The sequence below is a fragment of the Eptesicus fuscus genome, chromosome 15 (genome assembly GCF_027574615.1).
Source record: "Eptesicus fuscus isolate TK198812 chromosome 15, DD_ASM_mEF_20220401, whole genome shotgun sequence".
Lineage (NCBI taxonomy): Eukaryota > Metazoa > Chordata > Mammalia > Chiroptera > Vespertilionidae > Eptesicus > Eptesicus fuscus.
Genome location: NC_072487.1, coordinates 35,821,662 through 35,838,061, shown reverse-complemented (window position 1 = coordinate 35,838,061; position 16,400 = coordinate 35,821,662). Strand labels below are relative to the sequence as shown.

Below are 16,400 nucleotides of genomic sequence, written 5' to 3'. Positions count from 1 at the left end.
AAAAAGCAACTGAATTATATACTTTAAAATGGTGATTTGTATGGTATCTGAATTATCTATATATATAAAAGGCTAATATGCAAAGTGTCCCTTCAGGAGTTCAATCGCTCGCTATGATGTGCACTGACCAACAGGGGGCAGTGTGGAACAAAGGAAGGCTCCGGCCCAGCAGCTGGTAGGCACCAATCGGCCCTGATCGCCGGCCAAGCCTAGGGACCCTACCCTTGCACGAATTTTTTGCCCGGGGCCTCTAGTATCTTAATAAAGTTTTAAAAATAGGATATAACCATCAAAATAGAATAAAGAAATTAAATCATTAAAGACTACTTTCCATTATTCTATGCAAATATATTTGAAAAGCTAGATAACATAAAACTTTCTAAGAAAAATAATTTACCAAAATTGTCCTCAATAGATACAAAAGTCTAAACTGATAATTTCCAAAGAAGTAATAGAGAAAGTTGTCAAAGAAAAAAGAGTTACCCACCCCAAAACAGTATTAGGGCTAGCTGATTTTATTGGAGGAAATGTCTTATTTGTGCCTGAATGTCTAGCAGGACATTTGACATGCCTTGACCTTCTCACTCATCAGAAGTACATAGGCCTGGTGAGGTCAAGAAGACCTATAGTGGGTCACATTTCACTCACTATAACATAACTATAAACCAGCCAGAGGGATCCTTTTCAAATTATTTATATTTACCATTGGATTGTTTAACATACAAAGAAGTCCAATAAAAACATGCAATCTATCTAGACTAAATTTTTCTAATGCATATAATACACGTACTTATCTTTTGACTTCTGGGTAAGAAGTCCATAATATCCTCTGGCCAGAACCACAGGAAGGCTGGCTGAGTGGAAATTCTACAACTAGAAGGGAAGAGAAAAGCACACTGAGACCCAAAAGAGCTGCGGAAGTGAAGTATAGAGGTACAGAGGCACGCATGCGGAGAGGGCTGGCAACTGAGTATGCGGCTGTCTTTTTCAATCTGCAGGGAGACACAAGCTCCCGACTGGTCTGAACTCCAGTTCCGGGCGAGACTCTGGGGACCCAGACTCACACGAGGAGAAATTGGACTGTCTGGCAGCAGATGGAACTAGAGGGTGGCTTTCTCTCAGAGGTGCTTGCAGTGATTATCAAGGGACACTGAGACCTGGGGGCCTCTTAGGGCAGGGCTGATGGGAAGCCATTGCTGTTTGCTCTGCCCTGAGACTCTACCCCACCCAGCTGTGCGCAGAAGCTTTTGCATATGCATGGCCTGGTCCTTTAAAATCTAAACTTACCTAACAAACTGCAGCTGAGTCAGGGAGAACCAGAACTTCCAAAAGAAGGCACAAGGCCCCACAGCAGCTTGCATTGCTTCACAGCTGGGCCCCATCTGGGCACCTCCAAAACCCAAACAAAGAAGAGGAATCTGCAGATCTCTCCGTAGCTCCTGTTGGGTGGCCTCAGGCAGAGGCTAAAATAGCACCTCCTTGGAGATCCAAGAGCCAGTGTACCCAGGGGTCAGAGTAGGACCATCGAGATTACAACTCCTCAGATCCAAGAGCCAGTGCACTCAGGGGGCAGACTCAGTGAGCACCAAAGCCCCACTGAAGAAAGTCTTCCCTCATAAGGGTGTCTCCAGCACAGAAGTTCTCCCATGGTAGACACAGCTGATCCTCACAGCCAATTGGCCTGGAGGTCAATTCCTCCCAGTGATACCATCAATAATCAAGGCTTAACTACAATAAGACTGTGCACAAAGCCCACAAAAGGGTGCACCAAGAGTGTCCACCTCAGGTAACTGGGGAGGCCGACCTACTGGGCCCTATAGGACACCTAGCACACAAAGCCACTCTATCAACTCAGGGAAGCAGCCAAAATGCAGAGACAAAGAGGCAGGTCACAAATGACAGAAATGGAGAAAAGCAAACTACTGGATATAGAATTCAAAACCACGGTTATAAGGTTTTTCAAGAATTTTCTAGAAAAGGCCGAAAAATTTAGTGAGACCCTCGAGGATATGAAAAAGGACCAACTAGAAATTAAGCATACACTGACTGAAATAAAGAATAATATACAGAGATCTAACAGCAGACTAGAGGATTGCAAGAATCAAGTCAAAGATTTGAAATAGAAAGAAGCAAAAAACACCCAACCGGAAAAGCAAAAAGAATCCAAAAATATGAAGATAGTGTAAGGAGCCTCTGGGACAACTTCAAGCATACCAACATCCGAATTATGGGGGTGCCAGAAGAAGAGAGAGAGCAAGATACTGAAAACCTATTTGAAGAAATAATGACTGAAAACTTCCCCCACCTGGTGAAAGAAATAGACTTACAAGTCCAGGAAGCACAGAGAACCCCAAACAAAAGGAATCCAAAGAGGACCACACCAAAACACATCTTAATTAATATGCCAAGAGCAAAAGACAAAGAGAGAATATTAAAAGCAGCAAGAGAAAAACAGTTAGTTACCTACAAGGGAACACCCATACGATTGTCAGCTGATTTTTCAACAGAAACTATGCAGGCCAGATGGGAGTGGCAAGAAATATTCAAAGTGATGAATAACAAGAACCTACAACCAACATTACTCTACCCAGCAAAGCTATCATTCAGAATTGAAGGTCAGATAAAGAGCTTCACAGATATGAAAAAGCTAAAGGAGTTCATCACCACCAAATCAGTATTATATGAAATGCTGAAAGGTATTCTTTAAGAAGAGGAAGAAGAAGAAAAAGGTAAAGATAAAAATTATGAACAACAAATAAATATCTTTCAACAAGTGAATCTAAAAATCAAGGGAATAAAAAAATCTGATGAACAGAATAATCTGGTGAATATAATAGAATCAGGGGCATAGAAAGAGTGGACTGACAATCCTCAGGGGGGAAAGAGGTGTGAGGGGTGCGGGAAGAGACTGGACAAAAATCATACACCTATGGATGAGGACAGTAGGGGCGGGGGTAAGGGCATGGATTGGGGTGGGAACCGGGTAGAGGGGAGCTATTGGGGGGAAAAAAGAGGAACAACTGTAATAATCTGAACAATAAAGATTTAATAAAAAAATTTAAAAAAGGAATGTAGGACTAGATTAAAAATAACCATGGCATAGGATCTACCATTATAGAGAACAGAATGTAAGGGTGGTTAAACCAAATGAATGTGAATAGCATCATCCTCTTTATCCAACTTAAAAAGATATTTTAAAAAGACTCATAATAAACTATGAAGAATGACTCAGACTCTGAAAGAGATGAAGTATTGTGTTTAAATTCTGATCATTTAGAAAAATATTTGCTCCATGGGAAAATACATAGACAATGATATGAAAAATTTTAAAGTAATTTTAATTTTTATGAAAATAATACAAGTTCCTTATGGAAAATGTAGAGTGGCAAAGAGAAAAAAAAGGACAAATAATCCATAATCCACAATTTAGCTGTAAATATTTTGTGTTACATGGTGAATAGCCTTTCAGTCTTTTCAATGCCATATAGACACATCTTTTAACAAAAGAATCCAATATGTACTGCCTTTTTTTGCTCACTTATAGTAATATTGTATTTTGAAATATTAATCTTTGTGCTTTTCTTTGCTTAACTCTTTAAGATAACATTTGCTCTAATAAATCAGAGGCATCTACATTTTGCCTTGGGAACATTTAAGATTGATGTGCCAAGAATATGAAGAAAAAAAAAAGTGTTGGTGTTAACTTCTAACTAGATGGAAATTTTGAGTGCTGAGGGAGATATTTTTCTTGAAAGTTGGGCATTGTTGAGAAATAAAAGGCTCAAATTTCTTAGGTTTCTATCAACAAAAAGACCCAGAAGCTCCAAAACATAGGACAGATAGAGTGATCTTAAAATTTGAACCTATATTAACTCAAAATGTCCTTATTACCTGTTAGTCCCTGCTAAGTCATGCACTAAACTAGGAAAAGCACAGCTTAGCTCCCATTTTAAATTCTTTACCATTCTAATCAGAAGGCTAATGCATTATACCTCTTTACGCTCGCTTATGCAGAGGTGCCCAAACATGTTTTGATGTTATCTTGTTGCATCAGGATTATGGCTGTGAAAATCAACTCTGGTTTTATTATGGATTCATGCTATACCTATCCCACAGTTATCACCACATTTTACTTTTCTTCCTCTTTTTCCTTTTTCTGTTTTCTTCCTATTACAGGGTGGGATTTGGCTCTTAATCTTAGGCAGGAGAGAAAAGTAATTGAAATAACAAATACATAAAATTACCTGAACTCTTAAAACTCTGTCACCATGGAGACCAGAACATGAACTATCTCCCAGGGAACTCAAATTATTGTGTGTGGGGTTTTTTTGTTTTTGTTTTTTGTTTTTGTTTTTTTGCTTTAAATGATCATCACTTATTATTGAATGTTGATTTGGCCAAGGAAGGGAAGATTAAAAATAAATTAATTAATTAATTCATAAGAACTAGCCTCACACCAGAGAATTTATTAAGGACATGTATAGTTATTCTGGTTCTTTGTATTGCATTATTCCAGTGAGTGGAAAGATATCCCAAGAGAAAATTTTCCCTCAATTCAGAATTTCTAAAGAAATCATCTGATGATATAGCTCCATAAATGCTACAGAAATGAGTAGAGAAGGGTAATCTCTAGAAAAGGCTTCTCTCACCCAGAAGCATCAAGGTGAGATGCAGGTGATATGGCTCTCTATCTATCACTCCAGCTGCAAGGAAAAGATGGCTCCTAGGCAATGTCTCATCCCAGTAATACCTCTAACAACCATTCCGGGTACATCACTTTATCACATCCATTTTACACAACCATCTTAAATATGTGTAGTGAAGTCAAGCAGACTTGTATTACATGCCACATAAACAGAAAATGGGAATCGCCCAAAAGTTTAAACTAGGTAAGTCAAAATGTCTTCCAAACACCAATTCTATTTTGCAAACCCATGGGTATAGTCATTTAATCAACTACTCAGTTGAAAGACCACCCAAATAGTGTTTTATAAATAGTAAGTGCTAACCTTTAATAAAAGATTAAAAATCAATACAAGTTTTAATATGTACTAAAATAAGTCAGTAGAAACCAAACAAATATGACCAGAATGCATAAAAACAAAATGGTCAATGACATCATTTGTTTGGAAATTTATAAAATTTGAACTTCATGCAGTTTTTCTGTTTTATTTTGTTTTGTTTTTAGGACAGATCTTGATAACTGGTTGGATATGGAGGAAAAAAAGAGTGCCAACAGTACATCCAGCTCAGAAATACAGGGGTTGTTTCCTGTGAGCCATTTTCATAAACCAATCAAAATATAGCCTGGTATTTATTATGTGTGTTTCTACATAAAGACACCTTATTCAATATATATTGTTGACTCATTAACATTGAACTCACAGCCAACAGCACTATAACTCATGCCTGAATGAAGTTTATGTAACACGTGAATTTTCTCCACGTCACACACTTCTTGCACTTAGGGACACTAGATAACACTTGAGCACTATACTTCAGGACTGTTTTAATAATGAAATCACCTTCAAAAAGCACAAATATGCAAAAAAAAAAAAAAAAGGTGTCACTAAATAAACTGCAAAAAGAATACCTGTTCCCATATGAGTGCTGAAAGAAGGCAGAATGTCACTTTGTCTGACCTCAACTGGGAATGTGTGTAGACAGTAACTCAAATGTTTGCCTCTCTGCACATGTCCACAAATGACCATGAAAGCACCTTAACCATTGATTTGGGGTTACAAATATATTTTAGTGAGTAGACAAATTTGCAAATACAAAACCTACAAATAATGAGGATCGACTGTATTTGCCAATTATAGAGAACTGCTTCTATTTCCCTATGATGCTGCTTGCTATACCACTGCATTCGCCTGTTTTCTTCTATGTACCTATGAAGCTCCTATTCTTCTTTCTAAATCCTGCTCAGGAAAGCACCCCCCCTACCCCCACTCCCCACCCTCACACACACGCTAACTTTCCCTTCCTGTTCCCTTTGCCTCTTATATTCATCTCTATTTTGCACAAATAAGATTATTGACATTTTCCTTTACTGGCCTATGAACTTCCTTGAGGTCAATGAACATATCCTACGCATGTATATACCAGTTACAGTGCTTACTATGTGGCAGGCTATATGTTAAAAGGGGATTCACATACAACACCTTGTTTAATCTTACTAGAATCCCAACATTCCCATTTCACAGTTGCAGAAACAGAGGCCCAGAGTAGTCACATCACTTGCCGTATCACAAGCTGCAAAGTTGGTGTTCAACCTAGAGCCCAAGCTTTTAACCATTATGTTATCCTAAATAAATAGTATTACTAGCTACCACATATTATTGATTGCTTACTATGTGCCAGGCATGGTGCTAAATGCTTTATACAAATTATCTCATTGAATCTCCTTATTCATCTCTGCATCTCCAATATGTAGCTGTTTAAATGGACTGAATTTATTTCTTCCTGCTCCCAAACCTTCTTTCTAAAATCAACAGCATGAGAAAGCTCTCTACATTTCCAGAAGTGGCCAGAATGACTTTCAGGGTTATACCACCCTTCTCCGCACCAAGTTCCTCACCTCCGTCTCATTTCTGTTCTTCTGTAGTTTTGCTATTGATGCCTACGATGCTCACAAGGCAACTCCTCAGAGCAATGGAGAAAAGTGCAAAGCACTATCCACTTGAAAAGATCTCTCTCTGTAACAATCATTTCTAGTAGTGATTTATACCATAACTTAAATCCTTATGGAGTAATAGAATCATGGAAGAGCTAAGTGTTTTTGCTTGAGGGCCATGAGGTAAGCCCTGTATGAGGCTAAAAGAGGATTTTTTGTTTCCCAATGGAGCTTTGGATTTCAAATCTATATAAACTTTCACACTGAATTCAAAACAGGCAGGTTTTGGAGATGAGAAGAAAAAAATAAGGCTTTGGAAAAGTAAGAAATAGGCTGTGAAACATTTGCAAGACAGAAGCTGCAGGGCTCACATACATTTCATGAATGAATGGGATCAAGGAAGGCTTAGCTTTAGGGCTAAGTCAAAACCATTCATCTTTAAATGGCAAAAGTATAAAGAAGATAAGCTTTGAGACTTCAATTCTCTCTTTCTGCTCTCCCCCAGAGAATTCCAATTACTAAAAGTAATTATTGTCAGCAGGATAGACAGTAAAATTGACCCAATGGACAGAATCCTAATTGCCCTAAAAGTACCCATTTTTCTCCCAGTTATATGTTACGGTTTTGCTATTGGTTACTGCAATAGTTAATAAAACAAGATAATCTCTAAGTGAATTCAAAGCCCAAGGGCTAAGGCAAGGGAAGTAAAGCAAATGACTTCTGGGACCAGGCAAGAACTTCTACGAGTGCAATTAACAAGAGGACTCTCATCTTTGGTAGCCCGTATCTTCATAGTTGCCAAGAAGAATAAAATCCTTTCAACTTTTCAAGAAAAGACATAATCCTGCATTTTTATGTGTAATCTCCTGGTTTTAAATGTGGGCAATTATTTAAAAATGAAAACACAGGGCACGCCAAACAAACTGTTGGCCTTTAGTGGGAAATACCAGTTTGGAGTCTCTTGTCCGAAGAATCCTAGGAGCCTAGGTGATATTTAGGGATGTTTTTCAAGTCATTCAGTGTGCCTTGTTGGCCCGCAAATGACAGTCCTGGAAGCCATGTTCTGACAAACATCTCTCTCCTGTCCCCTGGCCTCCTCCCTAATGGGCCCTGCCTTTGTGAGCACGTACTTGACTCAGAGACCAGAGTTCCAGGCCTCTGCAAACACCCTCCGGTCCATCCTGCACCTGGGTGATCTATGACCTCTGGTGGCAGGGCACGCCTGCAGCAGGACTTGGTGTGTGCTGGGGAGCTCCTCTTCCAGAGCGCTCCTCTCCTATCTTCTCCTCCGTTCCCAATTTGCATTCCTACCCTCTCCATTTCTCCTTTGAAGATGTTTCCCTTTCTTTTCCCTTCTCTCCTCTCCCAGTTCTGTCTGTCTCATCCTTTTCTTCCTCACCTCTTCATTCTTTTCCCTTCTTTCTCTGTTGTTCCCTTCCTCTGTTCTCATTCTCTTCTGTTTATTCTATCCTCTCCACCCCTGTCCTCGCTCTATTACTCTCCTTCCTTTCCTCCCCATCTCTTCCGCTCCTCTCGCTCTCCCAGAACCAGAGAAAGGGGAACTTCGGAGAGCTCGCTCACCAGGAATACACCAACACCGGATTCGAGTATTTTTTGTGATGGGAGCGGAGGGTCAGGGAGCCCTTGCGCTCCAGCACGTCGGTGGGTCCGATCTCAAACTGGTATCCCCTAGTGCTGCACAAGTCCTGGCGGGAGCTGCCAAAGTTCTCCATGACCGCCTTCGCAGTGCGGACCTCGTAAGATTTCCCTCTGCGCTGCTTCGGCCCGGCCCCGGAGCCGACGACGACCAAGATTCGGCGTCTGTCAACTCCTAAGCAACCTGGGGCGGGGTCAACGGAGGGGGGGCACTCGCAAACGTAATAGTGCAGGTTTCCTAGACAGCGTTGCTGCTGAGTTAAAGGAAACTACATTTCCCAGACTGGAACGAGGGGCTGTCCGGGCTTCAGAGAAGGAGGCTCTGCATCTTGGGACTTGTAGTTTCGCACGCCCAGCAGCCTAATCTCCGAGTGGCTGGGCGGAGTTTAAAGAGGGACCCTTTAACACATCAGAATTCTCCTCCCCAACCTCAGTTGAAGACTTTCAGGGCATTAATGAGCTAAATCAGGGCCATCCCTCTTACCTGGCACAGTGCTTTAGGTACGTGGCATCATTTCACAGTGTTGAATGAGTGAATGAATATTATGTCTGATTATTTTAGACTTACCTGGGCTTTCAGAAATTTCATAAATGTCTTACTTTATGAAGACCACATATACACAAAAATTCAAATTTAAAAGTAGACAAATTAAGAGATTTCTCTAGTTTGTAAATAGTGAGGTGCTTTTCTGGGTGAGTTTTCATAAACTTGATTACACACAACTATTAAGGACTTTTCTGTGGCCTGTGGTTGCTCAGTGTGGACACCTGTGGTACCTAAAACCCTATTTTACAGACAGTCATAGTTAAGCCATGTTATTTGAAACCAATCCAGCTAAGTGCTATAGATTACTGGACACTATTTGAGTTCCTCTTGAAGTAATGGGAGGAAAATAGAAGTTAATTTTAAAAGGGTAAATAAGATCTGTGTTAAGCTCAGTGCTGTACAAAGCATAGCATATAGCTATTGCTCCAAATATTACCACCATTGCTATCATCTGCTAGTGTGTTTTAGTGACAACATGGAAAGAGCTTGAAAGTCTTCAGTTCCATCGTTACAAGACAAAAGATAAACTAAAACAAAACACTTTTCTTAGGCTCATCCAAGAATGAAGATCACAGAGCAACCTCTAACCCAGAAATCTGAGAAACGGGCAAATACAGAGAATCACAGCTAAGATCAGCTTATCTGGAGCAAAAAATGCTGGAGCCTTCAACTGCTTTGAACACTGAAGTGATCATCTTGACAATTTCTTTGAGGCTGAGTGTGGACTAGCTTATGATTGAGAAAGTCCTTGTGGCCCAATCTTAGGGAAACCCAAACACTTTTTTATGGAATTTACCTCAAGGAACCCCATCAGGTTCTCACAGTGATGACCCCAAAAAATATACCTTCCCACTTTAGTCATAGGGTGGGTTAAGTAACCATTTTGATATATAACCAAATCCATTTTCTGTAATAAGGGCCAATGTTCCAGATGAAATGATGTTACCAGAATCTTCCATGACAAAGGGAAGGGCAATAAGACAACTACAGCCACCTTATCTATCCTCCTTATCTCACCTAAAAGGAGAAGAAGAGTCAAAAAGCATTTCTGAAGGTCACATCCCAAACACTCATGCCCATAAAAGACTCAGAGTTCATTATCCTATATAATAAAAGGCTAATATGCAAATTGTCCCCTTGACCGGAAGTTCGACTGGGAGTTTGACCAGGTGGCAGGGCCAACAGATGGATCCCACCCTTGCACGAATTTGTGCACTGGGCCTCTAGTAAAATTATAAAACAATTCCTCTCCAACAGCCCCTTACTATTATATCAACAGGGCTCTAGTTTTATAATAACAGTGAATTACAACTAAGAAAGTAACAAGATACAGTTCTATTTGAGAAGGAATTCTTAGGACAATTTATGAAATCAGGAGAGAAAAAAAACACCTGAGGAAACTGAATTCTGTGACACCTTCAGCTATAGCAAACATAATCCTAACCAGATTGACATAAAACCTTTCACTAAAGGCCTAGTTAACCTCAGTTTCTATTATCCCATATATCATGTCCAATTTTCAGCAATTTGCAACATACTAAAAGGAAAGAAAAAGAGAAACAGGATCTGAGGTGACAAATTTAGCATCAGAACCAGATTCAGTAGGGGTAATGAAAATATTCCAAAATTCAATGTGTGTGCTCATTTATGTACACATCTACAAAGTATAAAATAATTATTAGTTTGGCCTTCTTTCAATTCCTGAAACATGCTATGCAAGCTCTATTCTCCTTGAGGCCTTCACACATGCTGTTTCCATTACTGGCAAGGATTTTCCCCTGCTTTTCACAGGGGTGGTTCCTCCTAACCTTTCAGATCTCAGCTCAAATATCACCACCAGGAACAGGCTTCCCTGAGCACACTATCTGAAGATATACCCTTACCCCACACTGTTATTATCTGTCCTGATATCTTGCTTTTTCCTTTTGTGTCAGGAATTACAATTTTTTTTAGTATATTAATATGTTCATTTGAATATTTCTTCCATCAGCCTGTAGGTCCCATAAAAAGGCAAGAATAATATCTGTTTTCTCTCAATTGTATACTCAGAAGTTAACACATGTCTTATATATAACAACACTTTTTAAAATATGTGGAATAAATAAGTACAATTACTTGGACTCTCACCCGCACCGAGGTGGTATTTAGCCTTCTCCTCCTATAAACTAAATACACCATCTTTTACACTGTTGGGTTTTTTTGTTTGTTTGTTTGTTTTTGCACACTGATGGTGATGTGAAAGACAACATAGAAATTAAAGTGTCTAAAATAGAAAGACACTGCTTGGGGAGTTACTCTTTAGTATTCCTTCCTACATTTTAAACTATCGGTCTCTATAAATACTGTAATGCAGGTTTGAGCATAATTTAACAATTAACAAAGAAAATTAATCATTTTTGATGGGTGATTTTGGCCTGTTGTTAATTTTGATGAGTGGCAGAAGTGGCTTAAAACATGGAAAGAGGAAAAAATGGAGAAATGAGGTATATTTTTATTATAAAAATTTTGAGTTGAAAAATTAAGTTAAGAAGTGAAATGGAAGAAGGGGAAATGTAGCCCTGCCTTACTCTTAGGAAGTTACTAAAGATGTCAAATTAAGCTTTAAATACCTTTCAAGTTTTTTCAGTTATGATTTTTTAACCTAAGTCTATGCTAAAGGGTAAAAGGGGGCCAAATATATGGCAATAGAAGATGATTTGACTTTGGGTGGTGGTACACAATGCAATTTACAGAATATGTATTACAGAATTGTACACTTGAAACCTATATAATTTTAAAAAGTGTATGGTTTTCATTATTGTCATATTTATACTGAAGAACATGCAAATCATAGGATAACAAAACTCTTAAGAATGTACTACTACTTGGATACTTCTTTCATTTAGCCATCCATTAAAAACCATATTACTAAGAAAATCCCTGCAACAATTTGACATCTTCAGTATCTGAGGAATATTCATTGCATCACAGAGACATACCCATCTCCCTAGCTGTTTCCATATGCAGGTACTGGATTGGCACTTTGTGTTTCCAGGCATTTTCTCCTGTTCTCTGAAGATTACATCATGGGTCTCCTGGGCCTCTGCGGTAGGAAGAGGGCAAAGGAAAAGAATGACATTTTGGAACTAATAACTGTTAAGAAAAAGAATTTATTCAGCAATAAAAAAATACCTATTATGTAACAAAAAACCTAGTATTTTCACTACAGTATCCCATGGATTCTAATATCACCATTAAGTGGTCATTTAATGACATCTTCATGATCAGCATCTTGGTAACATTTACCAACTTTGTTGGGTTAAAAAAAAGTTCGTTTTAACTAGGAGATTAATTGTAATCGCAGTACAGTAATTTTCTTTAGAAATACTAGAAAAGAGTTTCATATTGAAAATTAGTATTTAGTTTAGTCTTAGTTACTATTCTTTTAATATTGTACTCATCATGCTTTCTTTATTCACAGAAATCAGTAATAATTGAATAGTGCTTCATAGTTTAAACATGCCTTCACAGGCATTTTCCTATTTTTATCTCAACATTTAGAATAATAAAGTGCTAGAGACATCAACTAAGTATAATAATAAAGATAACATTTGCATTCAGAGTGATTTTGTGACTTTTTAAAAATTAGTTCTTGATTATATATGAAGTTTTGTATTTGGAAAAATAAACACACACCAAAACTCTCATGAATTTAATGTCATCATTTGAAAATCATATATTAATTTCTATTCCTTTTCCTGAGATGGTCTTTAATAAAAACTTTAAATGTGACATTGCTTCTGTTGACTTTTCTTAAGATTTCATTTTAAAAAACATTGATATTGTGGCTTCTTGACTAGTATTATATTTCCCTTCTCCTATTTCTTTGTTAGTAAGTTCTTTGATTTTAAATTTTAGGAAAGTTATCAGTTTGAGGCTTGGCATACTATAAGTATATAGCTAATCACAACATCAATATAATAATGAAGCACTGAAAATTGAGCACTTAATCTTTTTAATGGGAAAGTAAGCTTGGTGTTTTTGCAATAATAGTCAGTATACAGTAAGCACGTGTTTAGTATTACTTAGTCTCTCTTACATAATACAGGGTGGGGCAAACATAGGTTTACTGTTGTTCATATGAAAATAATACAATAACCCGGCTGGCATGGCTCAGTGGTTGAGCTTTGACCTATGAACCAGGAGGTCATGGTTCAATTCCCAGTCAGGGCACATGCCCAGGTTGCAGGCCGATCCCCAGAGTGGGGCATGCAGGAGGCAGCCAATCCATGATTCTCTCTCATCATTGATGTTTCTCTCTCTCCCTCTCACTTCCTCTCTGAAATCAATTAAAACGTATTTTTTTAAAAAAGAAAATAATACAATAGTTAATCCTATATAATAAAAGGGTAATATATAAATCAACTGAATGGCGGAATGACTGGTCGCTATGATGCACACTGATCACCAGGGGGAAGATGCTCAATGCAGGAGCTGTCCCCTGGTGATCAGTGCGCTCCCACAGGGGGAGCCCTGCTCAACCAGAAGCTGGGCTCATGGCTGGAGAGTGCAGCGGCAGTGGCAGGAGCCTCTCCCGTCTACCTGAGTGGGCCTAAGCCATCAGTCGGATATCCCACAAGGGCTCCCAGACTGTGAGAGGATGCAGGCTGGGCTGAGGGACACCCCCCTTCCTCCAGTGCATGAATCTCGTGCACCGGGCCTCTAGTAAATAATAATACAAGAATAAACTGTTTCACATACAACTGTAGACCAACTTTTGCCCCACCTATATTACTATGATATTCAATTCAAATAAATGGAGTAAATAAACAACACAATATAGTGATATAAGGAGAATAATATAGAGTGAAGATGCAAACAGATTATAAAGTCATCTCCAACTCTTCACAAAAGGATGAAGCACCTGTCATTAAAACCACTTTGGTGTCTTCCTTCCCACCAGGGCTCTCAACACATACATTACGTTTTATTGTAGAAAGTCTGGGACATCCAGAAGAATATAAAGAATGCATATTTATAGGTCTTAATTATCTCCAGTAATTAATTCCATCACACAGAGATAGCCATTGTTAACATTTTAGTTTATATTTATATTATGTACAATTCATTTTATATATATGAGGGTTATCTTATATGCTGTTTTGGTACTTGTTTTTGTCATTTCATATCTACCTTTCCCCTATCATCAAATAGTCTTCTAAAATATGAAAAGCATGATTTGGGGGAGATGTGGAAGGATTGCCAAAACACATTCACAGCCATGTGAACAATAATTAGAGGCATGGTCAACTTAAAATCAATACATCTCTAAAAAAATTAGTATGTATGAGATAGTTGGTGCTTTGGCCAGTATGGCTCAGTTGGTTAGAGCATCGTCCCATACACCAAAGGGTGGTAGGTTCGATTCCTATCAGGGCACATATCCAGGTTGTGGGTTTGATCCCCAATCAGGGCACATGTGGGAAGCAACTGATTGATAGTTCTCTCTCACATCGATGTTTCTTTCTCACATTGATGTTTCTCTCTTTTTCTCTCTCTCCCCCTTCCTCTCTCTAAAATCATATAAATAAATAAATAAAATAAGAGACAGTTAGCTAATTAACAAATAAATATATCCATGTCTTTATTAACATACTTTTTAAACTTTTCTTAAGTTACAAAAATTATATTTTTTTCTTTGAATTACTTAGAAAGTAAAATTATCATATAAATATACCTCCCCCTAAAAGGAAAAAAAATGGCGACGGAATAGAGTCGGGTTTGGAGTCTGTTCCTGGGGCGGAGAGTCGGAGCAGCAGAGGCTCGCAGAGGGAGTGTATGTGGGCAAGCCAAGGGACAGCTAAACTCCAGGAGAAGGCGGGGGAGTGCTGGGCAGTGTTCCTCTGACCACGCAGCACCCACAGGGGCTGGGTCCCCTCTTGGAGCTGCGGGCTTGCCGGGCGCCGTGCCATCTTGCAAGGAAAGGAGGATTTTAGGGGAAACCTGTCTTTCCGCGACAACTGCAAACACTGAACTGCTGGGAGCACCAGACCACCGGTCCCCTATCAGCGCAAACATTTGGATCCAAAGAAACTCTCCACTGCACCACGGAAAGGTCAGATTTTGTCTGAAATAAGCTGCGGTTTCTAATCCCCGCGGTGGGTGAGGGAAGCGCTGGGTGAGGGAAGTGCGGCAGCCGCAGGACCGGCAGGAGCCGGGAGGTCTGTGCCTAGAAAAATCAGCGGCAGTTGGAACTGCCGTGATCCGTGAATGAGGAGGGGGGTCTTCTGAGCTGCTAACAGAAGTGACCTCTTGAAAGCAACTCATTTTAATCTGACGAGGAGGGTCAGACTAAGAATTTTCAAAGGAGTGCAGGCTCCTTAGTCTGGGGCACAGACCCACGGTCCGCACACCTGGGCTCTTTCCGACTCTGATTGCTAAGCCCAATACAGAGGCAAACCCAGGTGGAAACCCTGAAAGACTGCAGGGGGAAGGTGTTTTTTCGGAACCTGGGGCCAGAGCTGCGTGTGACCATCAGAGAGGCAGCTCTGAGGCGCACACCTCTACAAACCGGTAGTGAGTGCCATAGAAGGGGAAAAAAAAAAAAGAAAAAAGAGCTAGAGAGGCCCGGAAGTCAATTCAGAAACACTGCCACCCAGGGGCTGAAACGCTAATTGTCTCTGGTGTAATCAAAAATAAATACGAGAAATTAAGACAGGGCTGGCTTAAAAAGCAGGACTGGCTTCCAACACTGAGGAGCCCTGGAATGAAGCTGAATTGATATACCGCCCAGACTGGGAAAAAGGCGTACCAAACAGAATAATAGAGGAAGTGAATGACAGCCGCTACTGCACATTTTAGTCTTCCTATTTTTTAATTTTCAATTCTTTTTTCAATTTTTTAAATTTTTTATTCTCATATTTTTTTATTTTCATTTTTTGCATCTTATACTTAAGAAACTAATATTTTTTCTTTTTCCTCACTTGATTTTCACCTTTTTAATTATTACATTTTTATTTCCAATCAGCAATATTATTACTATTATTTTACTTTTTTTTTTTTTTTTTTAATGTCATTTGATTTTCTCTTTCTTTTATTTTTGGATTAGTGTCCTACATTCGATTTGCATCTTTCCCTTACAATCGCTTTACCCTATCTCAAAGCTAACATTATGCCATCACTCTCCTCCTAACCTTTCCCCCTTGTTCCCCAGTTTATCTTAACCCTTTCTGGCTTTAGATTTTCCCTACTTTTTCAGTTTACTCCCTGCTAAAACTTCACCCTACTTATATATCTAATCCCAACCCCCTGCTCCAAATCCATACAAACCTCTCTCTACGCTACCTTTAAAAAATTATTTTTCTCTCGGGCCTTTTGTTGTTGTTTGCTTGAATGTTGATTAGATTGAATTTTTATGCTTTTTTAGGAGATTGTTTTGATTATTCTTTTTGTTGGTTTGGTTGGTTCTTTTGTTTGCTTTGTTTTTGTTTGTTTTTTACTTTTGTTTTCCCTTGCCTCACTTGAAATTAGCTGCTGTTGCAGTTTGTATTAATCTCCAGGCACGTGTTGCTGGAATTTGCTGGGAATAGTGGTTGTTCTAGT

The 16,400-nt window shown here is 39.1% G+C and overlaps 1 protein-coding gene across 4 annotated transcripts in view; it reads right to left on the bottom strand.

Annotated features, from left to right (window-relative positions):
• CFAP95 (cilia and flagella associated protein 95) overlaps window positions 1-11,882 on the bottom strand; it is a 69,522-nt gene extending 57,640 nt beyond the window's left edge. The window contains exons 1-2 of one of the 4 annotated variants that reach the window (XM_054727757.1): window positions 8,198-8,238; window positions 791-873 (exon numbers count right to left, since the gene is read on the bottom strand). Coding sequence is in view for 1 of the 4 variants with exons in the window: in XM_008142196.3 (XP_008140418.1) it covers window positions 8,198-8,349 (152 nt within the window). In the remaining 3 variants the exon portion in view is untranslated. Of the gene's footprint in view, window positions 1-790; window positions 874-7,746; window positions 7,802-8,197; window positions 8,500-11,797 lie in introns of those variants that run through there. The other 3 variants (XM_028146366.2, XM_008142196.3, XM_054727758.1) reach the window with 3 other exon arrangements.
• Window positions 11,883-16,400: the final 4,518 nt, after the last annotated feature.